Genomic DNA, 23,510 nt, shown 5'->3' with positions numbered 1-23,510 from the left:
TACTACTACTTTTTAAAGATCCTATCAGTGTGAGACTATAACTACTACTACTATCACAACTACTACTACCACCACTACTACTAGTACTACTACAAGCACTACTAAAACTACTACTACTACCACCACTACTTTTTAAAGAGTGTGACTACAACAACAACAACAACTACTACTACTACTACTACTACTACTTCTACTACTACTACTTCTACTTTTTAAAGATCCTATCGCAGTGAGACTATGAATATTACTACTACTACTACTACTACTACTTCTACTACTACTACTTCTACTACTACTACTTCTACTTTTTAAAGATCCTATCGCAGTGAGACTATGAATATTACTACTACTACTACTACTACTACTTCTACTACTATCACTACTACTACTCCTACTACTACTACTACTACTACTCCTCCTACTACTACTATCACTACCACTACTGCTACTACTATTACTACTGCTACTACTACCAAAGTAAGACTATGACTACTACTACTACTACTACTATCACTACCACTACTACTATTACTACTATTACTACTGCTACTACTACTTTTTAAAGATACTATTACAGTAAGACTATGACTATGACTACTACTACTATACATCTACAACAACAACAACGACTACTACTACTACTACTACTACTACCACTATTACTACTACTTTTTAAAGTTCCTAGCACAAAGTAACCCAGTGAGACTACGAATACTACAATTACTACCACTAGTCCTACTACTATTCCTACTCCTACTCCTCCTATTACTACTAATACGACTACTACTGAAGAGGGAAATTATACACAGATTACAGTAAAAAGAAGGAAATGTGTGTGGTTTATATCATTTATATATCATATTTCTACTTTCCACATTTAAATAACAAAGAATACACGAATAATGAGGTATTGATCTGAACGTTAACATTTTGAAAGTTTTCGGTTCTGATCAAATTACTGTAAAACCTGACGTGGGAACTTAAGATGTAGTTTTGGTTCCCCTGTTATTTTTGGTACAGAATCCACTCACTGCTTCCTGCTTGGGGGTTTTACAAAGAAGATTAAACTGATTATTTTAGTATCATTCAGAAAGAAAGTGGTTGTGGTTTAAAGGTGAAACATTTGCCAAAAATAACAAAAAAAACAAAATGAAACACACATTTATCACATGGCAAGACACGTGAATAGTGACTAATAATCTCTGGGGTAGTTACCGAAACTATAATTGGGCTTGCGGTGTCTGTAGTAATAAACTGTAGTATGAATCTTGGGTGTGATTCCCAGACCATGTAGAGGTTTCCGTGAAGAGTTTTCATGTTCAAATCTGATCTTAATGACTTTATGATACATCTGATAAAAGTTGCATTAAGAAAGTAATTGACAGATGGGTCAGAGTGCACTATTCCCTACAAGGACAAAACAGTATACCAGGTAAAATATAACAGAAAAGTATATAAGAAAATATATTATCTTTAAAGGTCCTATATTACGCAAATTGACTCTTGTGAGCTTTAAGTCATGTTAGAATGTCGTTACCTCCTCAAAAAGTAGTAGTAGTATTTTATTTTCATATCATGTACTTATTAGACATTTCACATAAAACTATCACAGAAAGGATTTAGCCTGAAGTGAAATCACTTGCCCAACCCAGCAAACAACGCCTGACACATGAAATAATAGACAGACAGGACCAAACCAAACAAATTTTCTTTGATGCATGATGAACATTTCCTTTTATGTTTTTAAATGTCTGAACGGGATGCTTTTTTTTATTTTGCCATGTGGTACGTGAGAAAACAGTTTTGGTCCTTGTTCAAGCGCAGATTACATTTCCCGCCGTACACCTGTGTGAAATGATTATAAATATACATAAAAAATAAATGAGTGAATCCTCTGTACCCTCTGAATCAGTCAAATATAGATTGTTGTTATTTTATGTGTGAAAATTGAAAAGACAGGACAGGTACTACCGAACAGACCATTGCACCATTCATTTATACACAAGTCATGTAAAGATCAAAATTCCACCATTATGCAATAATAATAACATTGCAAAACATATTTTTAAGGTGACATCTTAGTTATGAAATACTAAAAATTGTGTGGTGTTAAATTTGTATGGAATTGCATGAATTATGCAGATTGCTTCATAAAATGTAATATAATGATGGATGAGGAACATAGTCAAAAATACCTGCTGTATCAAATTTGATACATACAATTTTAACATGATTTTTTCTACAAAATGATGTAAAAATATGAAGACTTCATAGATTAATCTAAGAAAGTAAATGCTCATATTGAAGAATCACTAACACTATTTAAGCTATTCTTTCACTAACCTTTTCAAAATTGACAAAGTTGTTTCTCCCAAAAGAAGAAAAAGTGACCTTACCAATGTCTACTCTGAGCCTGTTATTTACTGAAAACTATGGAAAGCCCACTAGGAAGTAGCTGACAAGTATTTTATTGTATACAACAGGTTTTTCAGGAAAAAATATTGTTTATGTGGGTGGGACAGGTTTCAGAATGTTGTGTGTCAAATATGATACAAATGGCATTAGAGTTCTTCAAAATCATCAACATTTTATTTATGTTATTATTATACATTATTTTTTTTATATACTCCCGTTCCTCTCAAGTTATAACAGGTCATAATATAATAGAAACCTCATACTTGGAGTTGTGTTTTGTTTCATTCATATGTTTAAATTAACCCTTTATTATTAGTCTGTCTACATCTCCAGGTCTCAAAATGCTCTGTTACACCTTGAGATGTCATGTAGTGGTAATTTTCAGATCGACAGCCACATTTTACTTTTAGCTCGGTACAGATCAGCCTAAATTTGCAGGGTTTGTGCGTTAAACATGAGTGAAAGAAACAAAACACAACTCCAGCTATGCATGAAAAATAACATAGACTAAAAAAATAGCATGATATGGACCCTTTAAGGTGATTCTTTGGTAGAGTTATGTAACGGCTCAATAGACCAACAGAAAAGGGCCCCTGACAGCTGTGATGGGCCCCTGCAGAGACAAAAACACCAGTGACAGCTGTGCTTGGTGTTTGTGTTTTGCGACAGCTTCTGTTCAGCACCTGGCCTGAAACTTTACTTAAACTGAGATGTGTTGTGTTCTGTTATGGCAATATACATGAAGTAATGGTGTAAACATCTTCATTCATTTCAGTACTTTAATACTTCAATACTTTTAGTCACAGTTTTATCCAAAATGTTCAAAGATTTAAGACCTATTAGTAGTCAGAATGTTTTACTTTTAAATACTATGTAAGTTTCTGGAGGTAGTGGGTTCCCTGCATGATTTTGTGGAAATAGGAAGTTAAAACCATACTTCTGAACTTTTTTTTAAAAAAAAAGCTAATGCAATACTGGGTAAGATTATAGCAAAGGGAGCAACATTTCCATGAAGACAAGAAAGATTTAGACTTAAATTTAGACTTAGACAAATTTAATTAATCCACAAGGGAAATTATTTGGACACAGTAGCTCACACATCACAATACAATACAATACAATACAATACAATACAATACAATACAATACAATACAATACAATACAATACAATATAATAACAAAGAGTAAATAAATATAACTGTGGAAATAAATTCTTAATATGTAACAAAAAAAAAAGACAGCAAGAGACTGGTGTCAAACAAGACATAATTATATAAATGTATATGTACAACTCAAAATAGAAAAATAAATAAAATAGAAATATAAGTAATAAAATATACAAATAGAAAGATAAGTAATAAAATAAAATTGAAAAATCTAAAATAAAATAGAAAGATAAGCAATAAAATATAAAAAGTTGTTGCACAGTTGTAGGGAGTATTATCTGTTACATAAGGGTGAGTTATTGTACAGTTGTAGGGAGTATTATCTGTTCCATAAAGGTGAGTTATTGTACAGTTGTAGGGAGTATTATCTGTTACATAAAGGTGAGTTATTGTACAGTTGTAGGGAGTATTATCTGTTCCATAAAGGTGAGTTATTGTACAGTTGTAGGTAGTATTATCTGTTACATAAGGGTGAGTTGTTGTACAGTTGTAGGGAGTATTATCTGTTACATAAGGGTGAGTTGTTGTACAGTTGTAGGGAGTATTATCTGTTACATAAGGGTGAGTTGTTGTACAGTTGTATAGAGTATGTATGTGTATGGAGAGTTATGCACCGGAGCTTTAAATAAAACAATACTTTCAGAGCCCACGGTGGCTGAGCAGCACTCTCGCCTCACAGCAATCAGGTTCCACGTCTCCTGGGTATTTCTGTGCAGAGTTTGCATGTTCTTACCATGTCTGGGTAAGTTTCCTCCTTAGCCTATTTAAGACCCCATATTTGGAGATGCAGACGGACTAATAATAAAAGATTACTCAAACATGTGTGAATGAAAACACAACTCCATGTACGTTTTGGAGGAGATAACAACATTTTAACATTACTTAAAGCTTACAAGAGTCAATTTTGTGTAACATTAATCCTTTAAGCTGAAACAACTAAACTCCCAAAAGCAGCAGGTATCAGAGTTTGAAAGCCACACGTAAAAGGCAGTGCATACTATTGCTGGGTTTCAGATGACATCATTACATTCTATAGAGCAATATTTTTTAATACAGACAGGGGGCAGCTAAAATTAATACTGTTCAACTGCAGATTTTTGGACTATAACATGGTCTTGGGTCTAGTCAGTAATTGAAATGATCAGATTGTACATTTACAAATTTAACTTTCTAATATTTCATAATAAAGTACAATGTAATCAATAGGACAAACTGGCTCTTACTGCCCATCTTGAAGTATTACACCATCACATTTTAGAATCTCAAAACCACTAATAGGCCTACTGAAAAACAGTTCTATTGCCTTTTCTGTTACAAAATGTTGAAAATAGCTACACTTGATAATAATGACAGCATAAACTAAAGTAAGTAAAGTCAATTTTTAAACTGAGGGGTAGTTGTTGAATTCTATGTACAGTGTGAATGTGCTGATGTTGCATGTACTTATATGTGATTGATTGAAAAAATATATAGCAACAATCAATCAAACTGTATTTATAAAGTGCTTTTCATACAAAAATTTAACACAATGTGCTTCACAATGATTAAAAACAATGCCACATTTCCTTACAACACAACCCCACAGCTCCCTGACCCCACACAACCAAACAACCCAGACAGTCTCACACACACACACACACACACACACACAAACACACACACATATTAACAAGCTAAAATACATAAAACTACACCTAGTAAAATATGAGGCTGAATAGCTCATTGATGTTAGATTAGAAGAGTCGGGGTGGGATTAAATAAGTTTTCTTCTTCCCACTCCTTTTTGTGCAAATTTTTTGTTGTGGTTATTTTCATTATTATGACTTCACTTATGTTATATGTTCCATTGTGTAAGAATGTAAATCTTCGAAATAAACACATACATAATACAGACAAACCAGTTGAGAAAGCACCGCCAGAGGAGCCGTCTACATCAGGAGCAGAGAGCTGTCCACCACCACCAGGAACCATCACAGGGCCCATGGAGAGATCAAGGCCAAGCACCAACCCTCTACCAGGAATCGCCACAGGCCCCAGGGGAGAGTTGAGGCCCAAGCACCAACCCTCCACCAGGACACGGGGATCAGTGGAAACATGAGGCCCAAGCACCACCCCTCCACCAGGAGCCCACAGGACAGACCCCGGCAGTCGCAGCTGACCACCACTCTGGTGTAGAGGAAACACTGGAAATCCTAAAAATGATAAAGGAATATGAGTTGAAGCTAATAGTGCCTAAAATAAAAAGAAATATAGTACAATATGTATAATAAAAATAAGTAAAAGTATAACATTTCAATCAAAAGCTGAGCATTTTCCCTGTCTTATAGATGATTTGACATCAACCTGCCAAGAGATAATGATAACATATTTACATTTTAAATATTCATAATGATAAATATTCATTGAAGGTGAACAGTATTACTTTTTGGTTGGGGGTCTGTCACCTGCTTGTTTCTGTGGAGATGCCATTGCTCTGCCTGGAATGTTCCACAGTGTGACATTAAACAGTTGTACCTTACATTTACTCAATTACAGGTGGTTTTATAGCTGGAAGATACCTAGAAAAACAAATATTCTGACTGTGAGTGGGGTTGCCTCTCCACTGATTTGACCCGTAACTTAGTCTCGTTTGGTCTCCATGATGATAGAAATGTTTAATGTCATACTGCGAAACATTCCAGACAAAACAATAAGATCTCCATGAACCAGAAAAGTTACACAATGCCCCTTCTAATTGTTTTTTTGCTGTCCCCAAATAAATAAAATAAATGAACTGATATATAGGCTCGTTGTACTTCTAACCTCACGCCACTAGATGTCACTGTCCACCAAATACTACACAGCCTATCACCACCTGACAAATGGCTGTTACTCCCTTGTTTCCCCCCTCTCTTCCCCCTTCCTCTCCCTTACCTTACCCGTGTTCCTCCTCCTGTCTCAGTCCATAACGCCGAATCGCTGACGTCTCCAAGTGCGTCCCGGTATGTCCGCCTCAGCAAAGACGGGAGCGTAAGAAGCAGAGGGGAGGGTCTCCACGCGGGAGGGAGCAAGGGAGGGACGGAGGGGGCGAGAGAAAGGAGCCAGAACAAGTGCGCCGTCCCGGGGTCTTCAGCACTGCGTTTGTGTCAAGGTAAGTGACCACTACCACCGTCGGTCCCCTTGTCTCCTGTGCGTCTTTACGCATGCTTCTGTCAGCGGGTACACGTTAGAGCAATGTTAACTTGAGATTAGCACGAGGTTGGTCATATTGTAATTGTTGAAATGGTTTGTGAAATGGTTTTAAAAGTTAGTTTCCCATGGGTTTAAGAATTATAATGAAAAATTGCACTTGTTGCCATAGTGATTAACAATTTAAAACTAGTTATTATTGTTTTTGACTAGGAAAAAGTCATCAAAACGTTGCATATAACAGGAAGTTCACGTCTATAGTCACTTTTTATAGTGTAATTTCTTATCTTGCTTTTCCTGGAATATCCCACAGTATGGCATTACTGTACTTTAATTTCATCCAGTCAACTCCAGGCGTCTTATTTTAGCCAAAACATCGCCTACTTGGCACAGTCTTCTGCCTGTCTCCATGGTGATTGCTGAGTTTTATGCCATTTTGTGTAACATTTCAGGCAAAAGAACAGAAGGTTTTGGACTTTTCCTTAAAAAAAAAACAACAAAGCTACAGCATATCTCTTTACTTGAAGTTGTTTTGTAGTAAGTGGGTGCATGAAAAAATAACTTAAAGCTTGTACTAGCAGAACTTTGTGTAGTATTTTTACTCCTGCATTATCTTGTGCTTGCACTCTGAGTTTGTGCGTTTGGTTTCTTGCAGATAACGCGTTTTTACAATTGTCTGATTGGCAGGATTGTTTTGAACTGTCAACTGTAGTGTACTGTAAGACTCCGAGATATCTATTGACTGTTTTTGTTGTTTTTGAATCAGGCTGTTGTGTTAAGAGCTGATCGGACTATTTTTGTAATTGTCAAATTGCTGTACACTTAAATGTAACCTGGTCCCACAATGTCCAAAATTAGATTAGAATTATCACGTATTATTTGACCATCTGAATTTCTGACATGTTGTTTGGCAAGTGTAGTGTATTATGTCAGCGACAGACTTGTTTTACACCAAGTATCTCTCATTAGTTTTAAGTGAACTTTCCACAGTATCATTTGGAATCATTCTGGATGCCAATACCATTTTAAAGCTGCACTATGAAACTTTTTGGTTGGGGCTCCGTCACCTGCTTTTTTCAATGGATATGTCATTGCTCTGCCTGGAATTTTCCAAAGTTTGACATTACACAGCTCCACAGCTCAAAAATACCTATATAAACAGGCATTCTGACTGTGAGCGGGTTGCCTCTCCACAGATCTGACCTGTAACTTGGTCTGGTTGGTCTCCATGATGATAGCAAGGATTTCTTGTCCATATATTTGAGCAAAAATTGTCTTGCCATAGTACAGATATATTGTATAAGCGGCTTTTGAGGACTGTAATTATAAAGTAGTTTATTGTCTAGTCATCAGGAAGTGCACAGTTAGCATGCTTAGTTATATTATACTTATAAACTTTGTGGTGTAAAAGGAGAATGCTCTAAATGCATATCTTTGGAAACTGTTGTGAACTACTTCTGTTTTCATGTTTTTAAGAAAGAAAAAAAAAAAAAATCAAGTGCAACATCTTTAAAGAGTCTGTCACTTACTTGTCTCCATGGTGATGTTATTGCTCTGTCTAAAATGTTTCACAGTATGGCATTAAACCTTTCTATCGTCATACAGACCAAACCAGACCAAGTTACAGGTCAGATCTGTGGAAAAGTGACCCCGCTCAAGTCAGAATGCAGAATTGTTTAGGTATTGTTGAGCCACAAAACCACCTATACTTGAATAAAATTGAGTTATTTAATGCCATACTGTGGAACATTCCAGGCAAAGCAATGACAGAAACATGCCTGTGATGGACCCCCAACCAAAAAGATACATAGTGCACCTTTAATAAATTAATTAACATGGATTATCTTAGAAAAAACTTTTAAAGAGCTGTTCTGCAAAATCAACTTTGTTCTCCATTCTCGAAGTTATGTGTTCTGCATTCTTGACATCATTGCTCCACTCTACCCCCAATATTCACCTCCACAGTACACACCCACTGCTCTGTACTTACTCCATTCTCCAGTTACATTTTCGTATTCAATGACACACGGACGATTCAGCAGCGTCACGGATTTTTGGCACCATTTTTTTTAACCAGCTGCTCGTCGGTGTGATCTGCAGAGCCTTTGTTCGGCAGTGCAGCTCTTTGTTGTGATGACGTGTATGGAGATGCCTGGTGCTCCCATTGGGCTTTGCAATTTTCCAGCTCAGAAATCATTAGTTCATTTCTTTTATGAAGTAGTTTTAGATCAATATTAAAAACAGTATGTCTTTTTGTAAGGTTACTTCCACAAAAACATACCTGGAGTTGTGTTTTGTTTCATTCACACATGTTTGAGCAACTTTTATTATTACTCCAAAGCTCAAAATGCTCAGTTCCAACTTGTGATGTCTTGAAGCGGTAGTTTTCAAGCTGCCTTTTGCCTTTTGTTCAGTAGAGATCAGCAATTCCAGAGCTGAAATTATCCAGATGATTCTTGTGAAAGTGTATGGAGTTTGAAAGCACAGTTAGAGCATTTCTCGGGACAGGGCTTTTCCTTTTGAGAGAAAAAACAAACACAACTCCAGGTCTGTTTGTGATGAGGAACCAACATTATAGATCAGAAAAAAGCGTAATATGAGTTCTTTACATTGTTGTTGTGATCTGGGTTTTGCTGTTTTTCCGTCACAACTTTCCAGTCACTAAACCATCTGTAATTGCCCCTCACTCACCTTCAAAGACCCTTGTGACACCTGTTGCTCTAAGCTGTGGAACCCCAAACAATCATTTCAACTTTTTCCTCAATACTTAAAGGTGCACTGTGTAACATTCCTCAAGAAGGGTCTGTCACCTGCTTGTCTGTGATGATGTTACACTGCAAAAAACTAAATCTAGTCAAGTTAAGATGACTTGAATTAAGCAAGCTTTATCATGAGTTGAGTAAAGTAAAATGATCTGCCAATGGAACAAGACTTTTTGTATTTAAAATATGAAAATACATCTGTACACACAATACACACTTAAAATAAGAAAAACAACTTTTTGCACTTAAAATAAGAAACTAAATCGAATGTTGCTTGAATTAAGAAAAACACACTTATTCCATTGGTGGATAATTTTACTTGTCAAGTTGAATCTACTCAAATAAAGTCAAATGTTCTTAATTCAAGTCATTTTAACTTACCTAGATTTTTTTTTTTCCCAGTGTATTGCTAAAATAACAAAAATATTTTGCAGGTTGGCATTAAAAGGATCCATCTTGCATTGATTCAATAAATAAAATAAATGCAGTACATTTTTTTGTGCTTAAAATATTTTGAAATACATATATTCTTACTGTGAGTGTGAGTGTCTCCATAGAGCTGGCCTGTAACCTAGCTTGGTGACATCACATGCTTGCTTTTATGGAAATAGATAAGAGTAATACCATATTGTGGCACATTCCAGGAAACATCTCCATGGAGACAAGCAGATGGCAGACCCTATGTTACGCAAAATTTACTCTTGTGAAATTTAAGCCATGTTAAAATATTGTTACCACCTCAAAAACATACCTGGAGTTGTGTTTTGTTTCAGTCCCCATGTCTGAGTAACCCTTTACTATTAGTTTGCCTACATCTCCAAAGCTCAAAACTCTTTGCTCCACCTTGTGATGTCTTGTAGTGATAGTTTTCAAGTTAAAACGAAATCTTTAAAGTTAAAACCTTTCACCTTTTGTTCATTAGACACAATTTCAGAGCTGAAATTATCCATATGATTCTAGAAAACGTGTATGGAGTTTAAAGTTGCATTGTGGAACTTTTCTGGTGAAGGGTCTGTTACCTGCTTGTCTTAACGAAGATGTTATTGCTTTGTCTAGAATGTTCCACGATCTGTCTCGAGGGTGACAACTCTAGGCTACATTACAGGTCAGATCTGTGGAAAGGCAACCCTACTCACAAAGAGAATTCTTGTATTTTTGAACAATAGAATTACCTGTAATGACAAGTTCTAGATAGATGTGTTTAATGTCATACCATGGAACATTGCAGGGAAGCCTAACATTACCATGGAGACAAGCAGGTGACGGACCCTTCACCAGAAAAGTTGCACAATGCACCTTTAAACTGCACCTTTAAGAAGAACTAAACACGTGTAAATGAAACAAAACACGACTCCAAGAATGTTTTTGATGAGGAAACAACATTACAACATAGATCAAAAAAACTGTGTAATGTGGGACCTTTAAAACAAATTGGAACATTGCATTTGAGAATCTGAAGCAGCAACTGAAGCCGTGGAGGATTGGCACGGCTGGAAGTAGCTGAGTTGTGAAGCTAAAATTAAGCCAGGAGCTAATGTGGAATGTTTCACTTGGGCAGTAAGACGAAGGCCCACTGACCCCGCTGACGGTGACAAGTCTTCAGAGCCCATCCCAGCGCTCCTACTCATTAAGAAGGAAAACTCTCTGAAGCAGGCAAAAACAGACCAGGTTGTTTTTGGGTTGGTGCAGGAGCTAGTTGTGTAATTTATTTCATGTGTGGACATTTTTGGCCCAGGACCATGGTAAATCACTAGGTGGAATTTATGGAGTGTAACCTTTGTCACGGTGAAACTGAATCGGTTCAAATGGTCCTTGACTCACCAGGCCACAGTTCTATATGTTCTATATGTGGGGCTATAGTTACAAGAGATAAAACGTATGATAGAAATAATGTAATGTAATGGAACCTACGTGAAACAAAACCATGACTCCTCTGTGTTTCCAAATATGAGCTAGACATTTTCAAATCAAATGTAGCTTTAAATGATAAGAATTGTAATTGATGTATTTTTAATTACAAAAACATTGGTCGTGATGGTTGTTCAGTTTGTAATTTAGTGTTTTGGCTCTCTAGATAATTATGTAATCAGAAAGCAGAATGAGTCTCACTTTTGTCTCTCATTTGTGTTGCCAGTTTCAATGCTGAAATCCAGTAGCCTCATTCATCAGCCGGTTTACTTAGTAGAAATTGTTTGATTAGCCTTAGGATTTGTTTGACAACGGTGGGCGGGTGCTTTATTATTTAACCAATCGCTGCTATTTGGTCATGACGTACAGTATGCAATGTGCCAAATCCTGTAGGAAGAAGGGCAATAACGTCTTTCCCCTTGATAAAATTCACCAAACATTCTCTTTGTTCTGGCTTTAAATCCACGATCTTGGGAATTGTTGCCAGCACAGAATGTATGACTTCATCTACATCCATCTCAACAGCTTTGTTTACTGTTGTGCTGTTCCACCAAAGGGACCCAGACAGGTGCTTGAGTTTGACGTCATGGCTTCACAGCTCGCAGCTGATTGGCCGGTGCACGGTCTACAGCTTCCGGGGTTCTTGCAAACCGTCTAGTGTATTCCGATTTCTGACCTAGTCGCTGGAGAGAAATGAAATAGAGTGGAGCGCTAGGTGGCACCAGACTGGCTAGAAATCTAGTTGGTTGAAACTGCCTGTCTGATCTGAATGGTCACTACCTAAACCCCAGAACCTGCAGCCAAACATGGATCAGTGCAAGTGCAGCCTCTGCAGCTCAGTGAGGGAATTCTGGAGATTCTGAGCTTTCACATGGGGCATAGTCTGTCCATATACCGAAAATGAGACAAATGTGTCCTGTCTCTTAAGGCTCTGACAGGGTCTGTTGTGTGGCTATACCCTGCCTTTAATGGGACAGTTCGGAATAATAGTTAATAATAATAATTCGGATAATCGGATAATGCGTCAGGTGCTGTGTGGAGTGGGTGAGACTGTTTTTAGTGGCAGGATAACTATGGCCATTGACATGCGCTAGCCTAGCACCAGCGACCTCTGTAAATACAAGGACTGGATGGATTTTTTTTTTTAAAAAGTGCCTCCACATGTCTCTAACACTCTGGCTCACTAGAAAATGAGGCCCTATGTCCAAAATTCCAGACTGACCCTTTAAGTCTTGATTAATCTATTATATAAATTGTCTCAATGACCACTGGATCAGAATAATGTTCTCGATCAGAGCTGCACCCTTGGCAAATGCAAAGTGTTGCCATGGGTTCGAGGTGTCACTACACTGGAATACCATAAACTGCTTAAGCCATAGTTACGAAAGTTTGAAAACAACTGTGCTGTTTTGTAACTTCCCAATGTGCCAGAGGAGAGAGAGAGAGAGCTGATTGTTTAACCTATGTTGATATATGGTTTTATTATTCATCTGTGCTCATTTTGAGAGCTGAATGTTGTATAGGATCTGAGTCATGTGGTACAAAAAAGATACATTTCTGATTTAAAACTTTTCTCTGAACTGGGCCCTCTTTAATGTCTTACAGGCATCAAAACATACCTGAAAAGCCTTTAATTAAGACCAGTTTTATGTTTTAAATATGGTTTTAACTGATTTGTAAAAAAAAATAAAACTTTCAACAAAGACATGTGATTGCTCCTGACGTGGATCTGTTCTCCATAAGAGCCCATCTGCTGGACTGTTTACAAATGTAGCAGCTTGACCTTGCTTCACATCTTCCAGGGGGACGCCAGGTGCAGCTGAGAATGGGGGTTTGTGTGGAAAAACAAACATCCGGGAGTCTATGACAGGTGAAGTCACAGGTCAGGTGACAGGTGACAGGCTCACACTGCTGCATGGTCATTTGTTTTGGCTCATTCAGGGGCTGCTGGGACACATGCAGGCTCACAATAGGCCAGGCTGGTTCAGTATGCTGACATGGTTCTGTCAGCTTCTACAGTCTCCATGGGCTTCTATTGGGCCCATGGGCTGCAACACAATACCCTGCTGCCTATTGTTAGGTTCAAAGCTGTTTACTGTACAATGTGGATTGTTAAGTGAGCAACATACAGAGGATTATTTATCAGTATCAGTGTAATCTGCTTCTGACACTTTCAGAGTTCCTGAAATTTTAAAGCCAAAAATAGACCAAAATGGAAGCTTTTTTTTTTTTTATTATTGTTTATTTCACTGAAAAACATACATCTTTACTCTGAGCAGGCTCGCATCTCCACAGACCTGACTCTTTTTCTGCCTAGAGGAGAGCCTACCTCTGCTTGTTCCTTTGGCTTTAATATTCCACCATTTGGCATAAAATGTGTCTAACTTAACTACTTAACTATTTTTATTAAATCATACAGGTGAAGCACCACCTTCAGGTTCCACACTGTACCTTTAACATTGCCTTACTCAACAATATACTTTATAGCATCTTTATCTCATTTTTATTGCGTTCAAGTATAAAGACTGACATCACAGCATGAGATATAACTCTGTTGTGTTGTCATATTATGTAATTGCTTCTACAGTATAAAAATTCCAGGACCAGCTGAGGACATTTTATGAGTGCATGTTCTCTGCTTCTTCTGGTTTCTCCTACTGCCACAGCATGTTCAAATGCCCTGTAAAAGGGGGGATTGCGGTAGGAATTTCCTGGTTAAAATGGCTATATAAATGTATGTAAAATTACTTTATAGATGTTTTTATCCAGCCATTTTGATTAAAAGTGGAAATGTAAAAGTGTCTGTAACAGTTCATTTGTCTGTCTGCAGAGGACTGGGCCACTCTTAGCTCCAGTGTCAAACACACTCACACATTTAAAAGAACAATGAGCCCAGCTCAAGGGCTTTTAGCGGGGACCACGTGATCAGTGTTTGGACAGAGCTCTGGTCACCTCCACATGGAGGTCAGGAGCAGACTGACCAGAGCAAAGGTTCTGTCTGTGTGGAGTTGTCCTACTCCCCTGTGTCCTGGTAGTCACAGGGAGTTCCCCCTATCAGCCCAGAACATTTCTCTTTCATTTTCCAAGTCTTTCCTTCTCCTTGCAGCACTGAAGGATGGGCAAAATGCAGACCAAGACAAATTTCCCTATGGGAACAATTAATCATTTCATATCAGATTGCCTAAGGTTTATAGTTTCAGAAGTATTTCCTTATTAGAAAAAAGCAACTCCATAGACGGTAAGGTTTTTAAAGTTTCACCTAGATAATGTCTTCTGCATTTGACCCATCCATGCCACATTGGCCGCCTGTCAGGGCAAGGAGCAACCACAGCAGTACCTGGGTTCCTTCACTTGATCTGTACAGGATCTAGATTTATGGTTAGGAGGACCATCTGGGCCATCTGAGAACTACTTGCATCTTGATTAGCATCTTCTGTTCTATTTTCAGAATGTCAGAATGCCTGTGCTCTGTTTTGTTTATAAATGTGGTGGTTTGATCTTCCACCATCCAGAAACTGGTGCAGCAGATGGTTCACATTTGTTTAGAAAACCAAACATCAAGAGACTGGTCACAGTTGGAGTCTTTTTCAAATAATGCATTAATGCAGTACAACACAGGATTACTCCAACACACATTTGAGATATAACTATGACTAAGATAATGATATTTGTGTACTTGACCGATATTTGTCTTGCCCCAGTACAGATATATTGCATAGGCAACTCCCAAGGTCAAAATATGTCTGCTGCTTACTGTCTACAATAATCTAATAATAAAGTGTTTACTGTTCAGGAATCAGGAAATGTGTTGTTAGCATGACAGTTGTTGCAATGCTGTGTCGCAAAACTACTCTGTCCTCTGAGATTTGTGAAAAATGCTTATAAACTCATGGTGGTGATTAATTATGATGCTCTGAATTCTGAAGTGTGGAGTAAGTTTGGACCACTTTGGATAACTGAAAACTAAGATGAACAGTTTTTTTTGGTTCCCATGTTTAAGACGGTACAAATCAGGTTCAGCGCTTTTTAAGGTTGATTTTGCATAATATGTCCCCTATAAGTAAGAATTTGGCATCAACTGTAAACCTTAAATAAGAAAGCATACCTGTAGCTTTCTCAAGACTACAGTCAGGTCATCTTTATAGTCCCAGTAGTCAATGATAAATGTAGCTTGTGTCCACCCTCTATTCTTAGTTTGTGGTCTCTGAGCGAAAGGTTTAGAGTTACAAAGACATTGCTTCTCCATCTTTATCTTTTATGGTCTTAAAGGCAAAGTGCAGGTTAAACATAGGCAAAAACAACATTTAGGTCTACTCAATGTATTCTAGTCAGAAGCGTATTTTGGCTGAATAGACCTTTTTCACAACGGCCGGAAGTGGTGCGCTGTAGGGTAAATGTCACTTACGTTAATGCTTTTCTATAGCAAAATATCCATAGAAATGTCTTGCGTATTTTCCACCAGCTTCATAAATCTGCCCCATCACCAAATCTTCATCCAACAAGATCGACAAAAGACAGATTCTGTCCATGAAGAATTTATCCACAACTATCAAAGTAAGAAAAACTAAAACGTAAAGGCGAACAACTACAAGCATTATTGAACTAGTCCAGAGCAAAAGTAACATTGTGGTCATGAATAAAACATAAGTAAATTGTGAACTTAGACTGATTATAGAATTCAAATTAAAAAATTGATTTCACGATGTAGATATTGGCATAGACAGAAAGATTTGTGCAGTTTGATGTTCCCAGTCTCGCATTTAAACTGCACAAATCTCTCTGTCTATGCCAATATCCACAACATGAAATAGATTTTTTATTTTAATTCTAGAATCAGTCTGAGTTAACAAGTTATTTATGTTTTATTCATGACCATATCGTTAGTTTTGCTCAGGAGTAGTTCATTAATGCTAGTCGTTGTTCGCCTTTACGTTTTCGCCTTTCTTACCTTGATATTTGTGGATAACTTCTTCATGGATGAATGTTTGTCCTTTGTCGACCTTGTTGGATGAAGATTTGGTGATGGTGGAAAATATGCAAGACATTTCCATGGATATTTTGCCACAGAAAAGCATTAATGTAAGTGACGTTTATCCTACATCGTGGCACTTCTGGCCATTGTGAAAAAGCTCTATTGTAAAACATGATATTGCATTCTGAAACACAGGTAGAGAGACAGTTGGAAAATTATGTAATGAATATTTGGGCCTGACCAGGGAGTTAAACCTTACAGTGTTAATTACTTAAATGCTTAAAGGTGTAACTTTTATGGTGGAGGGTCCGTCAAAAACTTTTCTCCATGGAGATGTTGCTCCTTAGTTTGGAATGTTTCACAGTATTGTATTAAACCTTTCTATCTTCATGGAGACCAAACCAGACCAAGTTACAGGTCAGATCTGTGGAGAGGCAACCCCGCTCACAGTCAGAATGCCTGTTTTCTAAGTATTTTTGAGCTATGAAATCACCTGTGATTGACTAAATTTAAGGTAGAAATGTTTAATGTCATACTGTGGAACATTCCCTGCAGAGAAATGACATCTCAGAGAAAAACATTTGACTGAACCTCCACCAGAAAAGTTACACAATGCATCTTTAAGCATTTTGCAGTTTAAAATCAAGTCATGATGAGTTAATAAGTGCTTTTCACAACTTTTCAAAGCCAAGGCGATGTTTTGCCGTCACAGTAATGCTAAAAACCACTAGCATACTAACAGAACACTTCCTGATTCTCAAAAACGCTACAATTAGATGCAGGTAGTATGTTGCTGCTTATACAATGTAACTGTACTGGGGGAAGACGCATTTTCCCCAAAACATGGAAAAAAATCTGATGCAAGCACTTGAACATTCTTGATGGATGTGTACATTTGCATCAAAATACATCATCTAAACATCATCTACTATTATTAGTCCATTAAAGTAGCCAACACTGCTATATTTTACACAAAGGGTTCAGCTCTCACACATGCAGAGAGAGCACTGAGCCACAGAGACCGGTTTAGATCCATGGGAGCAGCCCGTAGTAAAAGTGAATCGAGGGAATGACGTACGTGCATTGCAGGATCCTCTCTCCTGAGTACGGCTGTTGTATTATTGGAAGTGTATCTGGTGTTGGAGTTAGATGATTGCCATGCCCGGGTCAGGACGGCCATAGGCTCAGAGAAAGGACCTATTTAAATTTAAACAGTGACAAGGACAGTGGAGTCCCCTGTGTGATCCTGCTTCTACTTCTGTGCGTCTGAAGTAGTCCTGTATTTGTCTGAGTGTGTATGCAAACATTGTATTCATGTAAAAGTAATCTACTGTCTTGCTAACACGTGTCTGTGACTGTCTTTACGAGGGGTGAAGTACCTGCCCGTCAATGTGCCATCTCTGAAAGTATTTGGATGGGAGACCACTCGAAATACCAGGCGCCACAGCGGGGCAGCGGTGGCTTTAATGGTGTGTCCTTGGGCAAGACACTTCACCCTCTTTGCCGAGTATGAATGGTGCGCGTATGTGAATGATCGGTAGGACTGATGGCGCGGATTGGCAGCAGATTAAAGTGATGTTTTTTTGTTATTCTTTATACAAATTCGGTAAAATCACAGCTTGATCAGTAGCGGTGAAAAGTCCAATCAGATCAAAAAATAATGACACGTAACGTCATTGTGAGTCACGTCAAATGTTTTATTAAAGGCCACCACACACTACAGGAGAATTTGTCTCATTTTGCCTACGACTGGCATGACCCGATTTTTGTCTTCATGTGTGGTTGTGAAGCCGTGTGTGCTCCTCGTGTGTGGTGTCAGTGTCAGATTGTAACCCCCAAACCACCAGCAACGCTACAGCAACAGTCGATAAAGCAGAGCATCAAGGGCAGAGGAGTGATGGACACAGAGACGCAAGATACAAACTTGGGATATAGCAAAAATAATTATTCCTCACCTCAAGTTTTAAATCTCAACTGCAGCATCTCATCCACATTATTCATAGACATTTTCCTTTGCAAATAATGACTCCAATCCACAAAACCTCGCTGTGAATCCAGTTTGAGTTGTTCTTTAAAAGTAAAAAGGTGAGAGTAGTTCCCGCCGTCTGTTTACATTCACACAGCGCACAGATTGAGGTGAAGCTGCAGATTAGTGATAGTGACTCTACTTCCTGTTCAACCTTCCACTGAATGTATGATGAGCTAATTGAGCTACATTTAGATGCCAAATCCATTGAAACGTAACAAATTATTTTGAAATGACAGTAACAAGTCATAAATAACGCATTACAGTTTTGAAGTAGCTTACCCAACACTGGCTATAATAGTATCTTACCACTACAGGAATGGATGAATAATACACTATAAAGGGCTTTAGGTATCTTGAAACTATATGCTATATTAATTTACTGCATTATAATAATTACTATTAAGTTATCATATAAAAAGAATGACTGGATTCATTCAACCCCAAAAATGCATAAATATAACATTATAGGCTAGGGATAGGATCTCGTGCTACAAGATTTCGCGAGACAAAATTGCTATAAAATTGTGCACACACGCTGAAAATGATGAGCGTGTGAGTGAGAGTTTTGGAGTTAAGCACAGACGAGAAGCCATAGTCCCAAAAAGAAAAGCTACATTGACAGCAGAAATATGAAAGTAAATACAAAATGTTGAGGGTAAAATTGTCAACTGGATTGCACAATTTTTTTTATGTCAAAATCTCATCTCATTATTCTCATAGATTCGATCTCATGTCTTGTCTCATTTTGTGGACATCTCGTCCCACCTTTATTATATGCCTTCTCTTGTTTATAAAGATTACAAAGGAAATTTGTTATATTCCCAGCTGTGTATTTTATACTGAAGATACTCAATATTCAAATTTGTTCAAAACCACATAAAATTATCTCTTATCTCTATTCATAAGCCTCATTTGTGCTGAATAAAAGCTGCTGCAACATGTTACACTTCTATTTCTGTACATCTTTTTGTTTGTTTTGCGACAAAGAGCAATAAACACAGGTACTATAAGATAGTAGTGAGCTCCGATCCATGCAGTTCAATGATATCCTAGTTGGACTTTTAATTTGATGTAGGGTACTGAAGATGATGGGGGTACTGAAGATACCAGCAGATACTTAAAGCCAAAGTATTGATTAGCGATGTAACGATATCCAAATCTCTCAATACAATATTTTCACGATTTACATCTCACGGTGTGATTATTTATTACGATATTTGTGGAGGCTAACAAAACTGTGAATATGCAACTTTTTCCTTTTTAAAGCCTTGAAAAAGCCTTTGGAACAGTTATAATATGAAGAATTAAGATTTTTAAAGTGTTCAGTAACAGTTATTTTTTCATGTAGTCTGCACTGACAACCCCAAAGGATCATGGTCTTTGTAGTTCCCTCTGTTTTTTAGCTGTTGCTGCACCAAAACAATGTGATTCAATATATTGTAATGGGCCACGATATTATTGTGAGACTTTTGACGATACGATATCACATATGTATAAAATAAATAGTTTTCCACTCATGTCTCTCTATGTCTGTTTCCTGTTGCAGTGCCCTCCCAGGAGCGTGCACGTGTGTGTGGGTGAGTGTGTGTGCATGTGAGCGGACACCCCCGGAGCCATGTCAGACCCCAGGGACATCGATGAGGACGCCATCCTCAAGGGCCTGAGCCCAGAGGAGATCGACCAGCTGGAGTATGAGCTGCAGGAGATGGACCCCGAGGTAAAGCGGAGAGCACGGTTCAGCTCGTTCTTATGTGTGCAGGTCATTCAGATCAGAATAGTCACTAACTGTCCCATAAAAGTAACGGTTAAATAACTCCCACAGCAGATCAGGTTCTTACTGTGACAACACATTAAAGAAAGACTATATTTAATCTATATCACTTTTATTTTTATGGATTTTTAAATTGTTTCTAAAAGTAGTATCACATTTCTTTTGTTTTTTTCAACTTAAAGTTCACTATGATGTCATTGCCTGGATGCTCCACAGTCTGACATTAAACAGCTCTACTTTGCTGTTTAATGTCATAATAATGACTGAGGAGGACTGCCTCTCCACATATCTGACCTGCAACTTGGTTTGGTTTAGTTTCCATGAAAATTAAACCAACCCAACCGAAGAAAGTTTTAACGTCATACTGTGAAACATTCCAGACAAAGCAATAGCATCTCCATGGAAACAAGCATTTGACGGACCCTCCACCAGAAAAGTTACACAATGTATCTTTAAGGCAAAGATTCTTCCAATCAAATCACCAGTTCAGAGCATACTTTTTAGGCCATGTAGTAATATATGATTAAAGAGGCTCGCCCAAACTCACCAGAATCCACTACAGGAATTTCTCAGTCCACTTCTCCATGCTCCTGTGCCTTAGTGCTACATCAACATGACCTCTGACCCTGTGTTCTCCCAGAATGCCATGCTGCCCGCTGGATTCCGGCAGCGTGACCAGACCAAGAAGAGCCCGACGGGGCCCTATGACCGGGATGCCCTGATGCAGCACCTGGAGAAGAGCGCCATGGAGCACCCCGACCGAGAGGACCTGGTGCCCTTCACCGGGGAGAAGAAAGGTACACGCTGGAACTTTATATGAGCAGAGAGATGCAGGGGTTGTTTTAAAGTTATATGGTAGTATGGTCAGCTCTGGAGGAGGCACAATATAGATTTTACAATGAAAAAGTTTCAGAGAAGTAATGTCACAAGCCTGTAATGAAGAATCTCCTGGTAGAAGGTAGACTGATATGTGATAAATGATGATCAAATCTAGTTGAGAGAAAACCACATGTTTCCCATCCACAGGTGCAAACATTCCCTGTGATTTCATAGTTTTTGGGTTTTTTTTAAACTAAAATATAGCAACCTAAGTATGTACGTTACCATGTTTGTTTTGGTTGGTTTGGATCAGAGGGTGTATATATGGGGTCAGCCCTCTGATTTTTCTCAACATGAAACTGTAATTCAAGTCATTTTTTTTATTTTTATACCACATTTAAAGGAGTCTTTTGCACCATGACCTCTACATTACATCTGTAGTCAGCAGCTGCTGGTTCGGTGTAATTGACTACCAAATTGGGAGAAATGGTAAAAAATATAAAAATGATAAAGGAAATGTGGAAACATAGGACCTAATTTTGGAAAGAAAACGAAACAAAACAAAAAAAGTGATGGAACATAAGGCTGACTGAACACAGCTCTGTGGGAACATAGGCACGCTTCTGTAAGTGGACATAGCTTGCCTAGATTAGCTTCATTTGGCTGGAGCCGAACGCTATGGGTGACATTGCACTCACTTAGTCCACTTCTTTTATAGTCTGGGCGTTTCACCATTACCTTCCACCCAAATCACAATGCTGCCATGTGATTGGTGCAATGGTCCAGTCTGGTCATTCTAATAATAATAATAATACGTTGGTTTTATATAGCACGCTTCACTGTAAGACAAAGACGCTTCACAATAAAGTAACACTGAAACAAGGACAGGACTGACAAAACGGTAATGAGGAGCAGTCATATGAGGGGGCTGTAGGCTGTGAGGAAAAGGTGTGTTTTGAGCAGTTTTTTGAAGGTGTTTAGTGAGTCTGAGTTTCACATGTGAAGGGGGAGAGAGTTCCAGAGGGTGGGGGCAGCCATGGCAAAGGCTCTGTGTTGAGTTTGTGAACCAGAGTTTACGATTCTCATACTATCCAGTCTAAAACAACTGTGGGGTGAGAAGCACTGACTGTCAAACATTAAAGCATTTAAACAACAGCAGAAGACTTTTACCAGTGCACCAGGCATTCCTCTTCATTAACCATAGTATGTTATTCCAAAGCATTTGTGCACAGCCTAGAAGCTGAGTCTGGATAATTCACAGATCACTGATTTTTGGGGCCAGTTCCATCACATTTAGATTCCCCCTGTGCTGAGTAGAGGGAGAGAAAACCACAGGCAGGACAAACCTCATGAGTGAGAGCAAATAGAAAAGATAAGATGCACTGAAGTGGAGGTTTGTTTTTTTTTTGGAACTTTCTACAAATCCTCCAAAGCCTGAACATACTGGAATATGAAGCAGGGTCATCCACAAGGAGCTTTTAACTAAACTGATAAATGAAGGCTTAAGTCTTTATAAGACAGCTTTGTGACAGTTGCACCATTTCAAGATATATCAACAGCATATGTTTTTTATATTTAACTAAGACATTCAATCATCTAAGCTCAGTTTAACTGCTTTGTTTGTCCATCTTGTCCATTTAGGAAAGGCTTTTATTCCCAAGACGAAAAAAGAGATCCCTGCGCACGAGCAGATTGTCCTGGAGCCTGAGCTGGAGGAGGCTCTGAAGAACGCCACAGATGCTGAGATGTGTGATATCGCAGGTATCTTCACAAACACAAAACAATCACTGTCCAAAGGCTTTTGGAACAAGGAAGGGAAATACTGGAGGCTGGTGTCAACACTTACATACTACTGCAATTGTGTCTTTGGGCAAAGCTAGTGGAGCTGCTCCAAGACCTCCTGGTTCAAGCCCTCTCATAGGTTAAGGTTAAGGTATACAGTACTGTGTGTCCCTGTAGCTTTGTATGTCCTTGTAGGAGAATTTGTCTGCCTTTGATGCATCCCTTAAAGGGCGTACTGTTTAGCTTTTCTGGAGGGGGTCCACAATCTGTTTGTCTCCATGGAGATGTTAATGTTTTGGTTCAAATTGTCCACAGTATTATATGAAACTAATCTGTCTTACATTTATTCTACTACAGGTGTTATTTATTGCTCAAAAATATCTTTAAAAACATGAATTCTTACTGTGAGTGGGGTCACCTCTCCACAAATCTAACCTGTAATTTGGCTTGCAAGTTTCATAAGCTTATGGCCCATACTGTGGCACATTCTAGGCACATCTCCATGGAGACAAGTAGGTGATAGACCCTCCATAGGACAAGTTACACAGTGCACCTTTAATTGCCACTTTGCAAACCTGTCAAGATTAACAGGGAAGTGTGCTGCTAGAAAACTGAACCTAGGACCTTTTTATGAGTTCAGTTCACTGATTTGTGGCTGAGAATTGAATGAATGAATAATCAACAGCCTTGTCACACTTATAAACATACACGTGAACC

General features: G+C 38.2%; 1 protein-coding gene across 1 annotated transcript in view; it reads left to right on the top strand.

Moving 5' to 3' along the window:
* The first annotated feature begins 6,553 nt into the window (after nt 1–6,553).
* tmod4 (tropomodulin 4 (muscle)) overlaps nt 6,554–23,510 on the top strand; it is a 29,318-nt gene continuing 12,361 nt past the window's right edge. Inside the window, exons 1-4 of the mRNA XM_020927574.2 lie at nt 6,554–6,712; nt 19,968–20,138; nt 20,833–20,989; nt 22,653–22,772. Coding sequence (XP_020783233.2) covers nt 20,037–20,138; nt 20,833–20,989; nt 22,653–22,772 — 379 coding nt within the window. The 5' untranslated portion in view covers nt 6,554–6,712; nt 19,968–20,036. The remainder of the gene's footprint in view (nt 6,713–19,967; nt 20,139–20,832; nt 20,990–22,652; nt 22,773–23,510) is intronic.

The sequence above is a fragment of the Boleophthalmus pectinirostris genome, unplaced genomic scaffold (assembly GCF_026225935.1).
Source record: "Boleophthalmus pectinirostris isolate CB_2022bp ecotype Guang Dong unplaced genomic scaffold, ASM2622593v1 HiC_scaffold_6, whole genome shotgun sequence".
Lineage (NCBI taxonomy): Eukaryota > Metazoa > Chordata > Actinopteri > Gobiiformes > Gobiidae > Boleophthalmus > Boleophthalmus pectinirostris.
This window is presented reverse-complemented; position numbering and strand designations above follow the sequence as displayed.